Source organism: Ixodes scapularis, unplaced genomic scaffold (genome assembly GCF_016920785.2).
Source record: "Ixodes scapularis isolate PalLabHiFi unplaced genomic scaffold, ASM1692078v2 PGA_scaffold10__122_contigs__length_95168666, whole genome shotgun sequence".
Classification (NCBI taxonomy): Eukaryota; Metazoa; Arthropoda; class Arachnida; order Ixodida; family Ixodidae; genus Ixodes; species Ixodes scapularis.
Genome location: NW_024609836.1, coordinates 37,121,123 through 37,144,677, shown reverse-complemented (window position 1 = coordinate 37,144,677; position 23,555 = coordinate 37,121,123). Strand labels below are relative to the sequence as shown.

General features: G+C 45.5%; 1 protein-coding gene and 1 pseudogene across 9 annotated transcripts in view; both read left to right on the top strand.

Annotated features, from left to right (window-relative positions):
• LOC8039098 (calpain-A) overlaps positions 1-23,555 on the top strand; it is a 154,004-nt gene that overhangs the window by 82,794 nt on the left and 47,655 nt on the right. For all 9 annotated transcript variants that reach the window (XM_040500814.1, XM_040500812.1, XM_029986616.3 and 6 more), the window contains exons 2-6: positions 1,971-2,150; positions 13,079-13,148; positions 13,889-14,141; positions 16,363-16,531; positions 19,893-19,970. In XM_040500814.1, coding sequence (XP_040356748.1) covers positions 1,971-2,150; positions 13,079-13,148; positions 13,889-14,141; positions 16,363-16,531; positions 19,893-19,970 — 750 coding nt within the window. The remainder of the gene's footprint in view (positions 1-1,970; positions 2,151-13,078; positions 13,149-13,888; positions 14,142-16,362; positions 16,532-19,892; positions 19,971-23,555) is intronic.
• LOC115325939 lies at positions 6,009-6,176 on the top strand (annotated as a pseudogene).

The window sequence follows — 23,555 nt, the reverse complement described above, 5'->3', positions numbered from 1 at the left end:
GCAATACATCTACAGGGCTGCCTACAAGAAGCTTCATAATCACTAGGTGTAAGGTAATAACTATAAATAAAATAATAGAGAAAAGTGTTAAATTTTGAGCACTTTTCTTGAAATTTCGTTGAATTAAAAATACATAGACATCACAACATAGCAAACTAAAATTCGTTCGAATTTATGAAAATAAATAGTGAAGTATTTCGTAAACCACGCTCACATCACGAAAAACAGGTTTTGCCAACAATACAAACTTTCATAGTCATCACAACAAAGTAAACTAAAAGCTGTTCTAATTTGAGGAAATAAATTCTGAAGCGTTTCGTAAACCACGCTCACATCATTAAAAAAAGTTTTTGCCAGCAACATTTTAGGAAAAAATAACAGATCTTAAAGGGCCCTTGAAAATATTTTTTTCAAAGCCTGGTTGGAACACGCGTAATAAAAAATAATTTTACGCGAAAAAAAAAAAAAAGAACAATATTGACGGCGCGAGATGTGATTTAGTTGGTAGTCACCTCCTTTCCATTTGTTCTCTCTCTTGGCATTCTTTTAGGCTTGGAGGAGAGGTGGATTGACTTCGCTTTTGCTTTGACGGGGAAAGACCGAATGACCGTTCTGTGATGTCGAGGTTTTGCGCGCAGAATTTTCAATAAATATTGGAAATTCTGTCAATTCCGTCAATATTGCTCTAAAATTTTTTTTTTTTCGTATAAATTTTATTTTTTTGACACGCGTTTCCCTACCAAACTGTCTAAAACAAGAAAAGCAGTCGTGAATCTTCGTTTACAAATGGGAAATGGTCGAGCGCAGTGTCTTGGATGTTTGGCATAGAGTGACCCAAATGCGATGGCATTTCTACGGCCACCAAACCGTCATGTGCGTCCGTCCGATACCACCTAGAAGACAAGGCCTCCGCATGACATCATTGTGAGGTCCTCGGACAAGGGGCCACATATGCCAAATTATACTTTAGCACTTGTGAGGAGGCCGTCTTGAGCTCTGACAAATTTAAAAAAAAGGGGGGGGGGGGCGGTCGCCTCCCCCCCCCCCTCCGTGTTCCGGCTTCACTGCCAGGGCCCAGAGCCGTATATATATATATATATATATATATATATATATATATATATATATATATATATATATATATATATATATATATATATATATATATATATAGAGAGAGAGAGAGAGAGAGAGAGAGAGAGAGAGAAATAGAGAGAGAGAGAGAGAGTTTGGTCATTCATTGGGAAGCATAGGAGGTAAATGAGGAGGCACCATTGGCAGAAAGCGGGCTGGGCATGTTCCAGGGCGTCTTCACAATTTCGAATGTGGTCAACCAGAAGCCGGAAATAATACCCTGGCGGTGGTAGCGAGAAACAAAATTAATAAGTGCGTTGGAGTAACTCTCGGTGACTGAAAATACGGTGCACGTGATGTTTCAATCACGGTCATTTAAAATCATGGTAGAAGAGCGCGACTAGCGGAACGATCGACATAATCCGTGCATCATTCGCCGAGGGCCGGGAATCTGCCGTCCGAGCGGTCCCGCTCTGCCCGAGCAAAACAGAGTTCGAGTGGCACGTTTATTTCTTACATCTTTTTGCATGGTCATAATCGAAACATCACGTACACCATATGTTCAACTATGAAGAGTTACTACATTTAACCCTTAGGCTCCTATTAAAACTGTTTCTCGCTACCAATTCTTTTTGACTTCTGGTTGGCCAAGAGGGCATGCCAAGCCCCCTTTGTGCGTCTGGCGCACACCCTGGCTCTGCCGGCTCCTCCCATTGAGCAAACTCTCACGGCCCTGCCAGGGCGCAGTAAGTCCATTTGTATGTAAATATGAAATGGATAGATTGAAGTCGATATGCCCTCTTTATCGGGTGGTAGCCTGCGCCACCTAGCCTACTAGATGTGCCCTTGTATATTGTGCGTGCTAAAACCTGATATCATACCCTCCTCTTGTGCAGCTCGGGGAGCGCGGGGCCGGCCTGAAAAACCGTAGCGGCCGCATCCAGGACTTCGACCAGCTCAAGAAGGAGTGCCTGGCCAGCGGCAGCCTTTTCGAAGACCCGGAGTTCCCGTGCACAGCCGAGTCCGTCTGGGGCCCCAAGGACCACAAGTTCCCCATCGAGTGGATGCGGCCACCGGTCTGTATATATTTTTTGTCGCACACTCTCTCTCTCCGCGCCCCGCGTCCTCCTCTGCGCGGATGGATGGACGTAAATGGGTGAACACGTTCAAGTGGGCTGCGGCTTGCGCCACCTAGCTAGTGTTCGCGTCTGGCGCCAGGACCGACCAAACCTAGTACCAAATAATTGATCCTGAGCATGGATATACTTCTAGCAATCTGCAAAGGGAGCTATCGCATGTCGTTATCAGCATGAGCCGTGGGAAAAGCAACTTCCCGTCCGCCACAGACAACGAATTTGTCAGTGCGAAAAGAATCTGGCAAAAGCTGGCTGTCAGCACGCGCTTAACCACAGAGCATGGAGCTATGACCACATCGAATGCTCCCTATACAGCTCCCCCGTTTACAAGGAATGAATTTGCGGCTGAATGCAAATAACCGGAAATTAAAACAAAGGTGCACCACGACTTCGACCTCGAGTCCCGCCGTGCCTAGTCCGGCAGCTCTGGGTGCCGGCTCCGAGAGACAACCGTAAAAAAAGCCCCCCCCCCCCCCCCCCCCCCCCCCCCTTTTTGGGAGACGATGGGCAGGCACTGCAGTACCAGGAGTAGCAGGGGGAAGACCTGTGGGGCAGGGTATGTTGCAGGGCCTGCAGCAGTTGCTGGGGCTGCCTGCACATTGCCCCCTCGCTGCTCAGGTGCTGCACCCCATTTCGCACATCTTCTGCAGCAGAGAAACTGTTGAAATCTCAATGGACCCTTATTAGCTTTAAATGGCAGCCTAACAACCTCTAAAGCAGCGCAGAGATGCTTACACACTTTGTATGCAACAAGGCACACACTAGGGAACTGGTTCTCAAGCATTGATGTTTCGGCATCTCCAGTTGAATCGGCGGATGTGTTGGGGGACCCGAATCCACCGGAGGTGGGGGTTGTGAAATTAAGAAAAGCAAATGCATGCAAACAAACTTTGGAGCTCTGAAATGGAGTAGATTATATCAACCCTACTCCCCTGGCGCATATGGTTTGGTCTATTTAGCTCTTTGAGACAACCAGCGTCAATAAAAAAAACAAAAAAAAACTAAATATTTATTGCTTGGCTCGACTGGTGTGGTCGAGGGCATCAGGAATCCCAAAGGGTTTGCGGAATAACATTTGAGGACCGCTGCACTGGGGAGTGTGTGTGGCTCATAGTTATGCATCACTGAGTGACTCAGGCCTGCTGAAATAGGTATGGAAAGGATAAATAAGGATATTTGTGAGCTTGGGGAACCCATGAGGTGGTACTCTGGGGAATGTTCCTGGGAACCCAGTTTGAGAACCCACGATCCAGAGCAGGGGGTCTCCAAACAGTTTGGCTAAGGCGCCGGATTAGGAAACCGTCACAGCCTCGAGGGCTGAAAAAAAAAAAAAAGACGAAAAACTAAATAATTAAAAAAAGCTATATAGTTGGTGACAGGTCAAGAACAAAGTGGAAGTTACTCCTACCTCTTTCTCCTTTTGCAGAGCGAATGCTGTAGGGGACGCAACCTCAGCGTTTGCTTTGGTAAAGTGAAAAGAGCTAGGAGGAGCTTAGACTTAGTTCATGATTAAAGCAAGTATTTAAAAACTCTAACCTCATTTTGAAGTTTTATATTTAGCTAATTACGACATTACACCACAAATGTGATCAAGAAAACTCACAAGGCATAAATCAAAGCGCGTCGGAACCTAACGCTCACAAAATATTCAATAGTTGTGACAGAGGACACTAAGCACAACGCGCGCGAGAACGCAAAGGAACATTAAAAAACGAGCGTGTTGGTAAATACTTCAGCAACCGGAAAGAATAAACACAAATTCGGGACGCAAACAGACGATACAACTCTTTCAACTCACAACGACATTTCGTTGTCGTTGTCGTTGTGAGTTGAAAGAGTTGTATCGTCTGTTTGCGTCCCGAATTTGTGTTTATTCTTCCCGGTTGCTTAACGCAAAGGAGTTTTAATATTGTTGCACAGACATGGAGCCGGGGACTAAGAGTGGTGATGCTAATAACGATTAATGTTCAGTCATAATTGCGAGAGAACATCGTTACGATCCAGTTTCTCTCGTTCTTTCTGGTATCTTTTTGTTCGGAACGCGTCGCAGCGCCGTTTTTTAGGTGCACATCTTGTGCTGTACCAACGGCAGCAGGTAGGTCTGCTTGAAGCGGGCCAGTCAGGAGACTTACGCGGTCCGGGTTTGGAGACACCTGATCCAGAGGAAAAGTCTGCCATATTTCCATATATTTTGGCTGCCTCGGAATGAAGGGGCATTGTAAGTAATCCCGGTGAGTTCAGCCTACCGTAAAATCTCGATTAAATGCCTCCGCTGAAAGATTGCCCATCCCATTTTACGTACGAAAAATGGTTCACCCCCAGATTCACGAGCACAAGAAGCTGCACATTCTGGTGTGCACAAATATCGAAAATGGAGCTTTAGGCTTCGTTTTGTGGTCAAATGTAACCTAAGGATAGCACTAGCTAGGTTGTAGCAAGATTCTTGTCTAAAATATTGTTATTGGTTCGTATGAAGGAATCGGGAAATACGATATTCAACTATGAGGTACTTCGCAATCGTGAGAAGTTTGTTGTGGGTGGGGCTACATTTTTTTCATGCAAAAGTATCGCTTCTCGGCCTTTTGGCTAAGATAAAGTATACCCCGGTATGGCTTCCGGGTTATCGCCATCTGGAACTTTGTGTCAGGTGGTAGGTGCCCCCGCGGGGGCTTCGCCCTGCTCCTGTTGGCAGTCGGCCAACTGGTCCTCTGGCAGAATCGTTGAGCGGCGGTTGGCCAGCAACGACGATCTCGTGCAATGTGGCCCGTCCTCTCTTGACTGCGGGGTACCATGCTCCGCCACCTGGACTCCGAGCTCTTTTGGTTGGGCGAGGAAAAGTTCCTCAGGCGGTGGTCTTGCCGCTACGTCCGGCTGGTCGGTGGTCGCATCCACTTGCTTTTCGCGCCTCTTGCACAGGTGAGAGGCGCGGGGTGGGGTGAAGGGGGGGTTGGACGTTAGCCAGCCGAACGCTACGCCTGGCTTACACTGACATTTATTAGGTAAAGGAGAGAACCCTCCTCGTTGTGTTGAGATGTAAAGAGCGGCCATGTTTGGTTCGCTAAGTTATGTTTTTTCGTTACTTCCGTCCCTGGATCTTTGTAGCGTACATGTTCCTATTGTATACCGGTGTGATTTACGTCTTGCAGTTTACAGTGTCAATAAATTTTTTTAGAGCGCAGCTCTTAGGCACCCGTTTCCGGCTTGAGCGGCGTCGCCGTCGCCGACGCCGTCGGCGTAACCGCGCGGTGCATTATGGGTAAATTTTTCCGAAGGGACCCAAGGTCTTCCCGAAGGGACCCAAGGTCTTCCCAAAACCTTCAAGGGGACTTCGGGAGGACCTCGGGTTTCTTCGGTAGGACCTCGGGAGGACCTCGGGTTCCTTCGGGAGAACCTTGGGAGGACCTCGGGTTCCTTCGGGAGTTGCACGCAACAGGTTGCATGCAACTTGTCGCGTGCAGCTGGCATGCAACATTGGTTGCATGCAACCTGATGCACGCAACTGGCCTACAACGAGTTGTATCATATGCAACCTGTTGCATACAACTCGTTGCAACAAGATGACGTCACCATGCAACCTGGTGACGTCATCGGCATCCGCATTGTCATCATCATTACTGATGACGTCATCAGTGACATCACTGATGACGTCATCAGTGACGTCACTGATGACGTCATCGGATCGTCATCGTCAAGGTCACGTGACCCCCCCCCCCCTTCAGTACCCTTCCCTCCTCCTCCTCAAGAGCTGCGCTCTAATTCGGTGTTACAGGGCTTTCATTTTTCTTCAACGGCTTTCAAATGGCTTTCATTTTTCTTTAACCCTGTTCTTATCGGCTTAATATCTGATATGGACCTAACTGGTCCAGATATTAAACTTATTTTTGTGAACGGTTCTCCTCCGAAGCTTGCTTCGAGGTCGCCAGGATAGCAGCGGTCGACGCAGACATCGCTTCTTGGCCTTTCGGCTAAGATCAAATGTAGTATGTATGGCTTCTCTCAGCCTTTTGGCCAATAATAAGCAGTCTTTAGCTTCTCGGCCTTTTGGCTAAGGTCAAGTGTATTATCGCTTCAATTCAATTCATTATTCAAAATAATCACAGACCACACTGCACAAACGCATCTGGGTCCGTAGCCTATTTGGCTTGGGTCCATTACAAATGTACAAAAGTCAATATTGCGGCGGTTACCTGGCACCCGTGCAGCCTTTTGGCCAAGATCAAGTGTAGGCCTTCGGTTCTCGGCCTTTTCGCTAAAGGCCCGTTCACACTCTTGCAACCGAGTACGACTGAGAGAGACGAGACCGGTTTTTAAGCCTCTTGCGATCTCTTAGGACCAGCTCCGCTGCTGCGCATCCGGTCCTAAGAAGTCGCAAAAGGCTTAAAAACCGGTCTGGCCTTACTCGGTTGCAAGAGTGTGAACGGCGCTTAAGAGTTGCTTGCTGCGTCGCCGAACTTGTGGTCCTGCCCACGGGTCTTTCCGGCAGCCGCTGCCGGGCAGTGAGACTCGTTGAGGGTCCCACCACACAGTGTTCAGTCCCACTGGACGAGCTCCTGGCCCACTTTAAAACCACGTGGGCCCCTAGTGGGGTCCGTGCAACGGACCCCCCTAAGGACACTAGAGACAAAATCTGGTGTAAGCTAAATAGCTCAACTACATGCCAAAATTTCTTGTCCTTCACGAGCAAATATATATATATATATACACACACGCACACATATACCGTTTTTTTTAGCTTAACAGAATTATTTAAAAAAACCGTGAAAGTTACACTTATGCGGTTTGTGCAGGTGAGTTATACGGCTAGGCGGCTAATTGATTAAAATTCGTTAATTAACTTTTTAATTAATGAAAATATACACATGGTTCCAATTAGAAAGTTGCTGAGCGTCATCGATAATAACTAAACTATTTTTATTACGATATAAGATAGGGGAAGAATTTTAAGGCGTTCTGAAAAAGCGCCCAGTTTGTACGCGTTTCTAGGCTTCGGTTCCTTATCGAAGTGCATTTTGCGGCCGTGGTCCTGCTCCCTGGTGGTCGCGGCGCGAAGCCATTCCCTCGGCTCCCTCGTAAGATCGGGGGAAGTAGGGCGTACGTGCGTTGCGCTTTTCAGCCATTGGAGAGCAGGACTGCGGGCTCAGAGATACGCTACCATAAGAATCCGAAACTTAGAAACGCATCCAAATGAAGCGTTTCTACAGGATGCCGTAAGATGCTTCCCCTGCGTTATATATTTCTAAAAAGATTTGATTTAGTGGTTTTCGATGACGCTGAGCAAGTTTCTAATTGGAACCATATGTCTACTTTCATTAATAAAAAGTTAATTAACGGATTCTGATTAATTAGCCAACTGATCGTTACGATTAGCCCCCTATACTACGTCCCCCTGGCCGTATAACTCACCTGCGCAGACCGCATAAATCTAACTTTCACGGCTTTTTTAAAACAAATCTGTTAATTTAAAAAAAGAAACACCCCATATATCTGTCTGTGTGTATATGCATGTTTGCTTGTGAAGGACAACAAATTTTGGCATGTAGTTGAGCTATTTAGCTCACATCAGATTTCGCCTCTTGTGAAAATTGTGTCACGTCCTAGACGTGCGGCCATCTTTGAGGGCACTCGCCTGGAACTTTTGATAGAGGGCAGGCAAAAGCGAAATAGCTGCCTCAAAAATGGGAACGCGTAGGATTGTGCATATACTCGAATTTCTGAATAGTACTTTCTAATAATACACTACACACTTGGATGTTAACTGCGATATTCATAACCTTTCGAAGTGTTGATCTCACCAGGTCAGTCCCGTTGAGCGCGCTTGTTACCGAGCACCGGTCCATGTTGTTAAGCAACAGCCGGGAAAGCAAATGTTGATTGCGGCGGGTGAGCCTCGTTGAGCGAGTTTCTTGCCGAGCACCGGCGCACTGCGGATAAGCAACAGCCGCGGGAGCAAGTGTTGATCGCTGCGGGCTAGCCCCGTTTAGTGCGCTTCTTGCCGAACAGCAATGCACCTTAGAATATGAATCACCAACTCGCCCAAGTTTCCATTTTATCAAGTGAAAGTAAGTGTTGATCGTGACGGGTTGTCCCCGTTGAGTGCGCCTCTTACCGAGCACCCGTGCACTGCGGGAAAGCAACAGCCGCGAAAGCAGGTATTGATCGCGGCGGGTTAGCCCCGTTGAGTGGGCTTCTTTCTGAACACCGCTGCACCTCAGAAAATGTTCACCAACTCGCCCAAGTTTCCATTTTATCAAGTGAAAGTAAGTGTTGATCGCGGCGGGTTAGCCCCGTTGAGTGCGCTTCTTACCGAGCACCCGTGCACTGCGGGAAAGCAACAGCCGCGAAAGCAGGTATTGATCGTGGCGGGTTAGCCCCGTTGAGTGGGCTTCTTTCTGAACACCGCTGCACCTCAGAAAATGTTCACCAACTCGCCCAAGTTTCCATTTTATCAAGTGAAATTAAGTGTTGATCGTGACGGGCCGTTGAGTGCGCTTCTTACCGAGCACCCGTGCACTGCGGAAAAGCAACCTCTGCTAAAGCAAGGGATGATCGCGGCGGGTTAGCTCCGTTGAGTGCGCTTCTTATTGAGCACCAGTGCACTGCGGGAAAGCAACAGCCGCTAAAGCAAGTGTTGGTCGCGGTGGGTTAGCCCCGTTGAGTGTGCTTCTTATCAAGCCCAATGCACTGCGGAAAAGCAACCTCCGCGAAAGCAAGGGATGATCGCGGCGGGTCGGCCCCATTGAGTGCGCTTCTTATCGAGCACCGGTGCACTGCGGAAAAGCAACCTCTGCGAATGCAAGGGATGATCACGGCGGGTTAGCCCCGTTGAGTGCGCTTCTTATCGAGCACCGGTGCACTGCGGAAAAGCAACAGCCGCTAAAGTGGTCGCGGTGGGTTAGCCCCGTTGAGTGTGCTTCTTATTGAGCACCGGTGCACTGCGGAAAAGCAACCTCCGCGAAAGCAAGGGATGATCGCGGCGGGTTAGCCCCGTAAATGTTGGTCGCGGTGGGTTAGCCCCGTTGAGTGCGCTTCTTATTGAGCACCGGTGCACTGCGGAAAAGCAACCTCCGCGAAAGCAAGGGATGATTGCGGCGGGTTAGCCACATTGAGTGCGCTTCTTGCCGTGCACGGACGCTCCGCGGAAAAGCAACACCCGCGCAAGCTTTCTTCCATGGGTGCTGCTTTTGCGCAGTGTACCGATGCTCTGTAATAAATGCGCTCAACGGGGCTAACCCGCCGTGATCAACTCCTTGAAAAGTTTGTATACCACATGCCTGCTTAGCAAAAAATGACACTTTCAAAGCTGGATGGTGCACTTACGCACCTGGTTTATTTAAAAAGAAACGGAGGCTTCGTGGAGGCTGATATCTGCATTGCAGTAAAAGTTTCAAAATTATTCTGGTTATTATGTGTGAGTATATGTTAGGCAGAAAGGTCCCGAGAACCTGTGTTTGCCATTTGTGTTGTACCTTTTTTTTAAACCCAAGATTGATTGAAGGATATTTAGGCATTGCAATAAGATATATACATTCCTTCGGTTAGGTATGGCTAGGCTTAATAGCTTCAATTTTATGTCAAATCCATTCTCTACATGCTTCCCCAATGTGTGTATTGGACTTTTTGAGGACACAGTTCTAAATATGATTAGTTTAAAGTTGACTGAGCTTAGTAGTGGACAAGTGGAAGCTTGGGGACAACCTTTACGTGTTCAACTAAATTTCAGTTTAAGCATGGCGCAACGTTATTGAAAGGCTTGGAGAAACTGTTTTATCTTTGATTTGAAAATGTTCACCCAAAGCCTTCATTCGCTTCAAACACAAAATCCACTATTCGCACATGCCTAGGGAATTGCAATTTCTTCCGAAGATGTATCGTATTAGTCGCAGTCACATCGTCACTTTCTTGTTAAGTAGAGGATCTGACGTAATGTGTGTGTAAACATGTTGATGTGATTTGCTATGCCATGTGCCCTAAATTGCAGTAAGAAAATTTTATTTTCTCCTTTTTTCAAAAACAAGAGCTGATCAACCACTCCCCTTCTCTCCAGGGTTCGTTCTGCTAATGTGGAAAGGGTGGAGGGTTTTGCAGGACGTGCTTGTCCCGCTTTGCTTAACCTGCGTCACCCACCAGTGGTCGTCAGCACAGGGCGCAGATCGGACATGACTGCTGCTTCAATGTTTGGCTGGAATCGTGTCCTCGCTGATTACACACAAGTCCCAGCCGAAACTGACGCAGCTTTTGTGTCCAGTCTGTGCCCTGTGCTGACCTCCAGTGATTGGCATAGAAAGCCTAGCGCTGCGGCTTCATTGAGCTGACGGCTTCGGACTCTTTACAACCATTCAAATTCTCCAAATGTATATTTTCTTTAGTACCAAAGTTTCTGATTATACTCTGGTGTCTGGAACGCGTCCCCGACTGGTGTGTTTACTGCATCCAAAACGATGGTACCTCGATTTCCACCTGACGCCGTTATAGAAATTTCACGATGTCGCCGGCCATGATCCTGGCGCAACCACCACAGTCGAAGCAGCTGTGGTGGTTGTGCCACACGCCTGTTCAGCTGCAGGTCGCTCTTCAGCTTGATTTGACAGTCCAGAGAGGCCTCGGCAGTCAGGAGTTGGGATGCCATGACAACGGGGACGCATTCGCTCGTGCCTTTTGCTGGTGTGCCAACCGCCAGGATTTCAACATCCGGCAGCGTGACACTCTGGCTTTTCTGACGTCATTTGTTGCCACTTGGGACTACTTCTTATGTATGGGGAGGGTAGGACACTAAACACACTGGTCGGAGAAGCTTTCCAGGCGCTGTAATTATACTTTGAAATTGACAGTGTTGTTAGAAAAGTTTGCATAATTTCGTACTAGTGCTTTTCGGAGTCTTGGTAGGCAGTTTAGCTGTCAGTGTAGCGGCCTCCCTTGCGGGCTGAATGCATTGCGGCGGTGTGACATCCGTGTATTGAACACATCGCCGATCAATCACGCTGTATGACGGGCAGGATTGGGTTGAGATAATGGTTACCATGTAACAACCATTTTATTAGTGCAGACGTGTGGCAAACTTAACCAGAGTGCATCAAAGCTACACCGAATTAAGCTAGATTCTAATCTGACTTAGCATGGAAAATGAGGTCTGTGCACTGTGACATTGAGCACAATGTCTCGTGTTGTGTTCAGCACAATGGCAGAGCCCTCATTTTTTGTTTGAAATAATTTTGAAAACGCAGTGTATACTTCGGGGGAAATGTTCTGTGTGGCTCCATTCGTCGACGCATCCCCGAATTTATTTCAACTTCTTTTATCCGAAAGTATAATCCAGTGTTTGGACAAGCTGGGCTTGATTTCTTAAAAAATAGCTTCTTTTTTTGTCATTTAAATGAAACAGAATTTTGAAGTATCGTCCGGCTCATTTCGAAGCAATGTGGTTTGTAATTTAAATTTAAAAAAAAATGTTTGGCATAATGCAAATGGCATACCTTCAGCATCAATGTGAACATTATCAACTAAATATATTTTCTGAGAGAGCACAAGAAACTGAGCCTTAAGTAGCAAATAGAAGTTATGGGCAAATGATTTGCCCAAAACTTCTAAAATAATTTTTAAGAATAGAGATACGATAATAATAAAACCAAAACTAGCGTGCAACTTCACTGGTCTGCCATTTTTTTGCGTGGTCAGATGTTGTATGAGGATCAGCATATGGGCAGCTTGAGCCTGTTTCGCCCAGCGTCAGAAGCAGTCAGAAGGCCGTTGCGATTTTCCGTGGGAAATAACGGGCTACAATTCATCGAGTTTGTCAGAGTCCAGCAATGACCAGCAAATTTTATAAGATTTTCAGCACAATGTTTCAGTTGATTTACCATTAGCATTTGATCCGCCGGCTCAGCCTCCCATAGGACCACCCGTGGCAGCTACATTCACAATCTGCCGACATATGAAGCCAGGTGTCGCTTCAGAAGTAGATGATATGGAAGGTTTTGTTTGCTTGCTTTGTGTAAACTGTTCTAACGGGAACGCTAGGAGCCAGCACTCGTGTCTTTCTCCTCGAACCCACTTCAATCTCCTTGAACCCACTTCAGTCAGCACCTTTGTCAGTCTGCTCGGACCCACTTCAGTCAAAAAGGACTTCTTGGAAGGAAATTGATGAAATGTTACTTTGCTGCATTTCCAAATTCATCCCCACCCTCCGTTGCATGCTGCAATCAGCCTAAAGCACACACAACCTGCCTAACCACAGATGCTCACTGGCTCCATTATGCACAATTTTATGGAGGAACGAGCATTGTCTGTTCTTAGGTCCAGTATTTGACGTCACAAGTGCCCCTGCTCGTTGGCAGTAGCGCAGCAGCCAGCAATTGGGCGTGTACGCGTAAATTTCAGATTCGTTTTCTTGCAAGAAAATTCTTATTTTGATGAGATAATTTGTAGACATACTCGGGGTGGATCATGGTGAAAATTTTATAACAACGGATGACCATCAATATTTAGCCAATGATTTCCTTTAAGTTCATTGTAATAAAAGTATGAATCAACATTTTGGTGTGTGTGAGGATTGAAGGCATCATTGTTTTTTGTTGGTGGGGGTTGAAACGGCATATGCTATCTAATTTCCGAGTCACTTGGCAGGGATATGATCCTGGCCCCGGGATCCATACTACATGGCCCCCATAACCATAGATGAAAAAGTTTGGTGTAATGCTCATGTTGCTTATGATGTTGCTCACGATGTTGGTCATTATGCTGCTCACAATATTGGTCGTGATGTTGCTCACAATGTTGCACATGATTTTGCCTGTAATGTTGCTCACAATGTTCCTTATAATGTTGCTCATGATCTTGCTCATGCTGCTGCTCGTGTCTGATATCTTTTCCAGGAAATATGTCGACATCCAAAGCTGTTTGTAGAGGGCGCGTCAAGGTTCGACGTTGTTCAAGGCAGCGTCGGTGAGTTTCCCTCGAGCATTCACTTTTTTTCGGATTCCAGAAAAACTGCTACAAGCACTTCTAGGGTCCCACATACTTGGATCTCAATCATAAGAGCCAAAAAGTACCCCTGGAACCCATTTGCTTTTGCAAACTTTCATATCCTCAAAATCATATAATTTTAAATTGTGTTTTTATATTATCCAAAAATAAGCCCTGTTTTTGGTAGCAGATGCCCTATATCTCTGCATACACACACTATACAAAAAAACAAATTTAAAAAGTAAAAAAAAAAAAACAACACAGAGGTGAAGGCTGCAAGGCATGGTAGCAACTGTAGCTCTGAAGCTGGAACACTTGCTGATAGCAGCATTTTTTGAAAAAGAGTTCTGTCCTGAAATAGACAACCGAAGTGGAGTGAGCCTTAAAAAGATTTGTTCTTGGTGTCACCAAATTAAGTTTTTGAGAGTGGTCCATACATGTAAGCCCATTTCATACATTACTCCAATCTACATGCTGCAGGAAAACCACCCAAAGCATATAGGTAGTATTCCACAATCAACCATAACAAATCAAAATACACATGCATGTAATGCAAGCGTGGCATATCTTACGCTCCCTAGGTTTCTCAGAATGATCGAGACAAGTTTACATCCTTTATAATGAATTAGTAGCATCCAGTCCAGTTTTCAACACTTCTGCAGTACACTTGTCTCTTTGTATGTCACTTGAAGCTGAACATGCTCTATTGAATGCTGCAGGCAACTGCTGGATGGTGGCCTCGGCGGCCAACCTGACGCTGAACGACGAGCTGTTCTACCGTGTGGTGCCGGAGGACCAGGGCTTCGACTCGGACTATGCGGGCATCTTCCACTTCCGCATCTGGAAGGCCAACCGTTGGATCGACGTGGTGGTGGACGACCGGCTGCCCACCATGGACGGGGCGCTCATCTTCATGAAGTCACGCGCTGGAGACGAGTTCTGGAGCGCACTCCTCGAGAAAGCATATGCCAAGTGCGTTGCTTCTCCCCTCTTACCCCTCTCGTATTGCCATGCGCACGGCCGAGCTGGCATAGCGTGCGGCTTCCACACGAAGGCATGGGGTTTGAACCCTACCATCTAAGTTTTTTTTATTTCTTTTGCAGCTCTTCTATGATGTTCTAGTAGAATTTTGTAACATATCGCTTGTTCCTGTTCAGAACGTTCTAGACTATATAGTAGTCTGTATAAAAGTAGCCGCGACTGGCCACATCGGGTTGGTTCTTTTTCTGTTTTAGTTAGTAGGCACAAGTTCATCTCATTAAACATTTATTTCCAGTTCTATATTCATCTGTTCTTCCTATTTGTGACAATATCTGGAATCGGGCAGCCACTGAATCGAGAGAATGACTGGTCTAGTGGCCCAGCTTAAAAATGAAAGCTTGGAAGTTTTTAAATCTATGTTTCAGGAACAGAAAAACCGGTCACTGGATATAGTAAAAAGAACTTGCTCTTCGTGCAAGTCTTGTTGGAATGTTAGGTGCTAGATAAACACTTTTTGCTCACATTTTGCCCGTTATTAAGCATGGTGAAAGTGCTGACGCACACACCCAATCTCGCCACACTGCAATCTCTTTCTGCATAATAAATTCCGTCTGCTATGGTCACCATCATCATGGCAATGAACCCTCTGCTGTATTGACACACATGCGAATGCGCAGTCTGGAGCCAGCAACAGTTGACGTAATTTTCCAAATGGGGCAATAGGCACCGAGCTACATAGGCTTCCAAACAGATGGCAGCATGATACGTGCAGTTGCCCCTTGTTTCGCTTGGGGAAAATGGTTGATAATCTCAGGTTCAAGCTTGCGCCAAACCTTGCCGGAACCACCAAGGGTTCGGCAGACGACCGCTTTCCATTCTCAGCGTTGACCATCGCATCAGCGCATACGGCTTTGGCTAGAATTGCTGCGTTGATTTTAGCAGACGCTGGCTTCGGTCTCTACGTACTTGTGTGCATCCATCCAGCAGACGCTTTGTCGCCATATTTTGTTTTGTAAGGTTCACGGTACCTAGTGTTTTTTTATAGAACAATAGAGGCTGTGGCTTGTGATGAGCTTGGTAACGTCGGAACGAATGAAGAAACGAAGGGTGGAGAGATACTAGTAGGTCAAAGAGGAGACATTACTCGCACCTGAGGTCTTCGTCTTTCTAGCCAAACGAACAATTAGTGCTGTTTGCCAACAACCAATACCAACAGCTCAGCAACCTGAGAAAGCTCCCATAGTACCTACTGTTTCCTCGAAGATGACATATTAGAAGTCAACCAATAAAGAAATAAAAACTGCTCATTAAATTGTTCAAGTTCCCAAAAAGGGAATTGGTAACTTTAAAGTACTGCATACAATGAGACATTTCTATACTATCTGCTCGCTTCCTAACGTTAGGGGAACTAGACGGGAGTGCATAATTTTGGATGCTTTGCCGAACTGCTTATTGGGATTATATGATTTTGGCCTGACCAGTGGTACTTGACAAGAAAACTACTTCATCAGTAGTGTGTAACACTAATGTGCAACAGTTTTTTGTGTTGTCTTAATTTTGTGTTAGTTGATTACTAACTTAAGAGTGTCTCTACCACTTTTATGGCCAGTTCACACATACATTGCAGTGCTAAATCAACGCTAGGAACAGTGTTGATGCAGCACCGACTTGAACGTATACTTATCATCGACGCATTGCTATATTTGCACTGCATCACCAATATAGTGCTTACCACTGCATCAGCATAGTGAGGATTATTTCTGGTGCTGGCTAATAGCACTGAGGTATAGTGTTGTAGTGTATGTGTGAACAGGGGTTGGAAGAGCTGCATGAATGTTCAGCGATTTCACTACATACACAGATATCAGAGAACATGCAATGCTTATTCTATCGCTGACTTCTACCCAGGCAACTTGGAACTAGGATGCACATACGGTAAATGACTTTGTTTTCGGGGGCTCTATGTTTTGCGAACTTGGTGAAGTACGTGTTTCGGAAACATTTCTCGAGCACAAAAGTTTGCAATTTGGAGCTGTCTTCTATGTATTGGTTACAGCAGGGTGGTCTTTGACGTGGTAACGTTTTTGCAGTATTTTTTCAAGTCTCGAAATTTGCAAAAATTAGGTCCTCTCAAAAATCGTGTCCTTTACGGTACAAGCTGTTTGTGGCTCGCGATGGCTTCTAAACTTTATTTTTCCTTTCGTCAATGCAGAATGCACGGGAGCTACGAGGCCCTCAGCGGGGGTTCTGCCTGCGAGGCCATGGAGGACTTCACGGGAGGAGTGACGGAGCAGATCGACCTCAAGAACCCCCCCAAGCACCTCTTTCTACTCATGATGAAGGCATACCAACGGTCCTCGCTCATGAGCTGCTCCATCCCCGTGAGTGGGGCTCGGCCGCGTCGCACCCGCGGTTTTGGACTGCCTGCGTCCTCCTTACTAATCAAACGGGAGTATGAATAGGCAGCTTGTATGGCAAAAACTGTTCACAAAAGGCAACAGGGAAATGCTGATGGCAGCTGTCTGTGGACAAAGCAGTGGAAAGGGAAGCGCACCGCAAAAAGAGGAGAAGAGTAGCGAAAGACAAGGGCGAAAGGGAGGCGACGTCACGGGGCGGAAGCCAATACGGGCACGGGAAACTGATGAACAGCGAAAGTAGCATCGGGCAGTGGATGCCGCAGCCAGGCGTGCAAGGCGGGCGAATGAGACAGAGGAGCAGAGACAGCGCCTAGCTTGGCTAGTTGAATTGCAGAGCAAGAAGTGCAGCAAGCTGACGCGGGTCTGCGTGCGACAGAGGTTGGGGCGAAGCGGGTTCGCTGGAAAAAATTGAAGGAAGATTCATTGGTGGATTCTTCGGGAATGCGTTAGCATGGCCCTTGGGAAACGCCGCACACGTCTCCCTTTAGGAAACGCTAACACTGACCCCGTAACAAACCCAAAAAGAGTCAGCAAGATATAAAGGAAGCAAAAGAGAAAGCCAAAGGAGAAGGCCAAAAGATCATTTCTCAAAGGGAGACTCGTGTGGCGTTTTCAAGGGTCATGCTAATGCCTTTCCTAAGGATCCACCGATGGATAATTAAACTTGAGGAAGAAAACCTTCAATTTTTTCTGTAAGGTTTGGTGTTTCACTTTGTAGTCAATGAATACTCATGGCGTGGCTTATTACCTTCGAGCTTCTTGCTTTGTGATTTCTCGTTCGACCATAATACTGCAATCTTATTGGCCGTGGAGAGATAATGAGATGCATGAGACTCGCTGCACCCTGCGTTTCTCAACTTGTCGGCGGCTATAATTTAATTAAGTGCTGATTCTGTGTTTTGGAGGATAATGTTGCAGCGTATGCATATCTACAGAGCATGGCACTGTCAGCGTGAACAAGCAATTGCTGTTTTTTCTGTTTCTATCTTAGAATTAAAAGGCTGTCATCCAGACTGGTACTGTACTGTGGTGTAAAATGTGTCTTCAGGGTTCTAGCCTAAACTGTAAATTTCGAAGCTTTGGAGGGAGGGGGGGTCAACCCCGAAATATTCTCTCTGCCTATGCCGATGTTGGTACTGTTCAATATCGTCTGGGTAAGCTACAAAAAAGTGCCGACGTGTTCCTACTGTGTTACACAGTGTACCTGGCTACTGCAGTGTGCACCATTTGTGCCGTTGGCATACTGGCTGGAAGCGAATGTGCGAGTTTACGTGATTTGCTGGCTTGTCTTGGCATCGGCATGCTCTGATGGACTTGCTCCTTTTGCAAGGCCCTCTTGAACTCTACTTTTGTTTTGCCTTGCTTTTCCTACAATCTAAACAGTGGACCTTCTTCGACAGTCAGTCTAGGCTACCTCGCGTACACTCTATCTCACTTAATGATGGATTGCGGCAGACGTTACGAGCCACCTAAGCTAATGTAATGCCGGTGAGTGTCGTGTGACCTTCGGGAGCGGTGCAGCGACACGCAGGGCGTGTAGTCCCTTGACACTTTCACAGTGATGGATTAGCTGGCGTGGCTTGTTGCGTCTGTTGCCATTCGTTGTAAAGTGACTCGCCTTATAGATGGTGACTGAGAATGTTTAAAACACCTCAGAATCCGGCACGACATCACACTGAGTGATGTCGAAAACCGCTGGCAATCCCAAGCTGCTTTGCACTCGTACGTCCCCAGCATCGTCTGCTATCAAGCTCTGCTGGCTGGCTTACTCAATTCGGTGCCCCGTTTCTAGCTATACTCGATGCCACCTATTTTATGCTACATTGTTGACGCTAGCATATCTTCTGCTAGTGCTGCAGCCTTTCACTGCTGCGAGAGCACGTGGCATTTGTCTTGCGTCTCGTTTTGTACATGCTCTCGTGCGGAGAAGACTCCTAACAAAGCCACAAGCTTGTGCAAGTGGCTCTGTTGACAGTGTTAGAGCATTGCGGAAATTACGGCAGTCTTAAAAATGTGGCACAAAATAGTTGGCGATGAGTATGGCCTTCGAAAACGGTCGGTACCTACTTGACATCATTATCTTCGACCGGTTTAGATTTCTGCGATGTCTCGTTACAGCTGCAAAGAAGCATCCAATTGAATGGCAGTTTTTATAAACAAATGTTGGACACCATTCTACCGCTTGCCACAGAGCATATCTAAAAACATCTGACTTCAGCAGTCAAGTTTTGTTGTGCTAAGGCGCTGCTTCTGACATTGGCAGCGAAGGGTGCAACTCTTCGTTACAAGCTTCACGTCCGTTGGTGCTGTGCCATTACAGTAGCTTTATTAATTTTGGTTATTGTGACTGTGTTTCTGAATTTCCTTTTTATTTCAGCTGCACATTGAACTGCCAAGCTTTCTTTGCTACTAGTAGTATATTTTATGTGTTCAATGCCAGACTTGTTTTCCTGTTGTTTGTCGGTCATTTTGGCACTGCGAGCTCTAAGCACAGAAAATGCTGCACATCCTCGCACAATGCCTTGCACCGCATTTGTGAGCTTTCATTTGACTAATTGTAATTGCTCTAGCTTTTATTTGAGCATTGCCCCCATGCTTCAAATTCACGCGAGGCTTTCCAGTGGGAAACTGAAGGTTTGTTGTGATATGTATTGTACACAGATCAAACGAAGCCTATTGGAGCTAATAAGTTCTTTGCTGGCAGCCTTTAATGTCTGCCAGCAGTGCCGCAATAACAGGGTGAGTTATTCTTTGGTTTTTTCTAATATTGAAGGCTCTCACGTTTCATGCAGGATGGGCAGCATTTTCCAAGTTTTCTTGATATTTTACTGTGCATAGTGCATGCTTCTTTCACATCATAGCATCTAGGCAAAAGCTATTTCGCTGAACTGTGGTTTAATGAATGGCAGTCATTTTGTATCATGTTTGTTTTGTCGAATGATGTTTGAGTGAATGTGCTAAACAAGCTGCTATCACTGACATGAGTAGAACACTGCGTATGCTTGCTTTAGACAGCACCACTGATGTAATCTAGAGGTCAGCACCACTGAAGTCATGAAGAAGTTGCTTATGTTCATGGTTTTGTTGGCACTTGGCTCAAGTGGATTTCGTCCACATTTCACTCATCTCAAATTTCTTCTCAGTAAATAGTACCATTCACTTGAATGAGTGCTATCATTTGCTCAAATGTTGCTAATTGAAAAATTGTTTGATAGAATGAGTGCATGTGCATGTTTTTTCTTTTCTTTTTCTGAACAGTGTCTTGCAGTCCTGAAAATGTTTCTATTCAAGATTTTGTTTTTGAATTCATGTTTTCTTTGCGTAGGTGGGGTCCATACCTGAAGAAAAATTGGCAAGCGGTTTGGTCGCCGGTCATGCCTACAGTATCACAGCAGTTAGACTTGTGAGTCTACACTTTTATGCCAAATTTTTGTCGGGTGCGCAGAATTCGCCATAGTGATGTTTGACTGTACCACAAATATCGCCCCAATTTGCCGTAAAATACTGCGGAATCGCCCATTTTGTTTAAGCACCCACTACTAACATTTCCCACACTTGGGAATTTTGCAAATTATACATTAAGCTCCAGATTTGACTGAACAAGCACCCACTTCTAGGTTAATCCAGTCTTCAGTGAAAGTGGGGTCGGCACTTCCCTGGCATTTTATGGAATATGATTATGGGAGCAAATGTATTGCCTATAGCCATTATTTGATTATATTAGTATGGTGGTGTCCTCGCTCTGCAACTATGCCCTTTTTTCTGGCTCTCAGTGGAGCGTATCGCCTTGGCTTTTGCATTAGATATTTGAAACATACAGCTTTTAAATAAGCCAGCTGACTGCCTTAATTTTTTTTTAAATAATAACAAAAAGAAAAAAAAAAATTTTTGAGGGGGGAGGGAAGGGGGAGGGAGTTTCAGTTAGCTATTTCTCATCCAGCAAACGTTCAGCATATGCTAAAAAGATAAAAGGTTCATAAAATTGAATACGTTTTTGACAACAAAAGCTAGATTCAGGTGCGCTGCAAGTTCAACTAAAAGAAAATTAAGATGAATCATTTAATGCTTTCAGAAGCGACATGATTTGAAACATTTACCCACAGAGAATGCATTGGTACCAGCAGCCATGAACTGGCAATAACTAAGCATGTCATATTTTAGCACAATAAATGCATAATATAAGAGTGCTAATGTAAGCGACAAAACACCCTTTTTCTCTGTCTCTGGATAAGCTGAGTCGTAACTGCTTAAATGATTATTATCTCGAGTGCTGTGGTGGCTCAAGCAATACAAAATTGTGCATCACTTATTATGTCTCGGTCTGTATTGGGTACCTCACTGTGTAGTGGGTGCCTTGGTTTGTATTAAGGCTGGTGCGCATATTAACTGCGACTGGTGACCGAGTGCATTGTGATCTCTTTGGCTGTGTTTTATATCTTGCCCAAATGAACCCAAATTGCTCCAGCGGGTCATGTCATGTGACAACACAGATTGAATAATGCTGAATGCAGGTAGGTTTTCGAATGCAAAGGTACAACACCCTTGCCTTGGAGTAAGACCGAGTAAATTTCGGAACACGGCCTTGGTAACTGCTCAACACACTGGCACACTGGTGCCCTCTATTGAGTATACGGTCAAACCTTAATGTAACAAAGTCGGTAAAATTTGAAATTTATTTCGTTACTTTGAAATTTCGCTACATAGAAATTAGAGGCTAACGTTAAAGAAAGTTTCCACAAATGTTTCTCCGGTGCACAAAACTCACCAAGGACGCCTCTATTTTGGTTGAAAGTACTCCGTCACCTTTTTCTGGGCCACTCTTGGCATTATTATTGGCATCAAGCGACGTTTGCATGCAGACGGCCTGCATCGCGTCTTCGTCTTGATGTGTGATCGCGAACCGCCTCAAGACATGGATCGCGTCCACCACCTCACGGTTACTGGGCACATAGCAGGTGTCTTGGTCATCAGGCTCGATGTCTTCCCCATGTTGCGAGTTCCTATGAACATAGCTAGCTATCGCCCCATTGGTCAGCTCCTCCATTGCAATGACAGCAGTGTCGGCATATAGAAAGGAGTCGAGGTCAACCTTGTCAGGGGCGGCTCCATCACCCAGGACAATGAGAAATGCATGCTTTTAGTTAGGCCTCGAAACTAACTACGCAGCGCGAATGAAGCCGACGGATGAAACGGTGGCGGCTCTGGTGTCCTCTAGTAGGCATTCTATACACCACCACACTCACCAGATTCGGCCCGTTTCACCCTTTGCGCTTTATCGGGGGCCCATTTCAGCGCATGTGCTTTCCAAAATTTCCTTTGGGACCCAAAAGTTTGTGACAAATTGTCCATGAAATTTCGTTACATCAAAATTTCGGCAAACGGGACTTCGTTACATGGAGATAAAAAATACAGGGTGTGCATACACTTGCGGTTAGAAAAAGTTTTGTACTTCGTTACATCAGGGGTTTCGTTACATAGAAGTTTGTTAAATCGAGGTTTGACTGTATGTCCAAAACACTTCCTACGTTTGTGTAACTAGACTGAAAGTTTTGCAGTATTTGCAGTATTCATTGTTGTATTGAGCATATTTGTACATGTATTCTTGCTGGTTGCTTGGCCCTATGCACAGGCAGGACGCTGCTTTTGGAGGCCAGTACTATTGTCTTTGTAATTTGTTATTTGAATGAAGTATTATTATTAATGCTTTACATCAGTACCCACATGACAGGGAAAAGCTGACGGTGTCTGTCTGTGGACAAAGCAGTGGAAAGAGAAACGCGCCGTGTAGAGTTGGGGAGAAGTGAAGGACAAAGTAGAGAAGGAGGTGACGTCACGGGGCGGAAGCCATTGCGCTCTGGGATGCTGGGGCGAGTTTGAACTTGCAGGTGTAAGGAGCTCATCTGTCTTGGTTTGTTCTACAAAATGGAGTGTGAACCAGGTAGTACCGCTGGTCCAAGTAGGCGGCAAAAGAAGACGGATTGTGAACGAAGGAGACGGGCTGCGGAAACCGGTGAACAGCAAAAGCAGCGGCAGGCAGCAGATGATGCTGCTGCTAAGCGTGCAAAGACTGGTGAACGAGAAGCACCAAGGCTGAAAAAAAAATTAAAAGAAGATCCATTGGTGGATACTTAGAAAATGCGTTAGGATGACCCTTGGGAAATGCCATGCACGTGTTCCTTTGGGAAACACTTACACTAACCCCGTAACAAAGTAAAAAAGAGGCAGCGAAAAATAGGGGAAACAAAAGAGAAAGCCAAAACAGAAAAGTGAAGGGGTCATTGTTAGGTTAGGTTAGGTTAGTTTAGGATGGATCTTCCTTTAATTTTATTATTTTAAGGCCACGGTGAAAGAATAGTGTGTAAAATTTATGACAAATTGTGCGCAGGTTGGAAGTGTTCCAGGTGTATCCGATAGATGAAGCCAGTGTGGCAGTGTGTTACGCGGCTACGAGAGTTCAGAATGCTCTTGGTCATGGTCAAACAGATGTATGAACCAGCCTTTAGGTGCCCCATGGACATTCCAGAGCCACTAAATAGGCTACACTTAAGAGTAGCAACAACCTTGTTGCTCAAAATCGGCGTTAAAAGTAGTCATATGCTAATAATGGATTTCGATGTTGAAGCGACTTCAAAGCAAATAGGTAATTTTGGTGGAATATTTTCAATTCAAATATCATATAGTTTCTTTAAGTGTTTCAAACTACTGCACCTTGCTTAATTTAAACGGAAGCCCCGATAAGCTTGTGAAGGTTGTTCCCAGGCTTCCATTTGCCCATTTCTATACAAAGTTAATTTTATTATAATTATATTTATTGACTGGTTAAAACCTACATTGGGGGTAGCAAGTAAATGATTCACTTGACCCAAAATAAACCTATAGATACGCTCAGCTATACCTAATAGAGGGGATTTATAAATCTTGCTAGATGCAAATATCCTTTTTTAAATCTAGTATTTGAGAACAGAAAAAAAGACAGTCATGAATGATG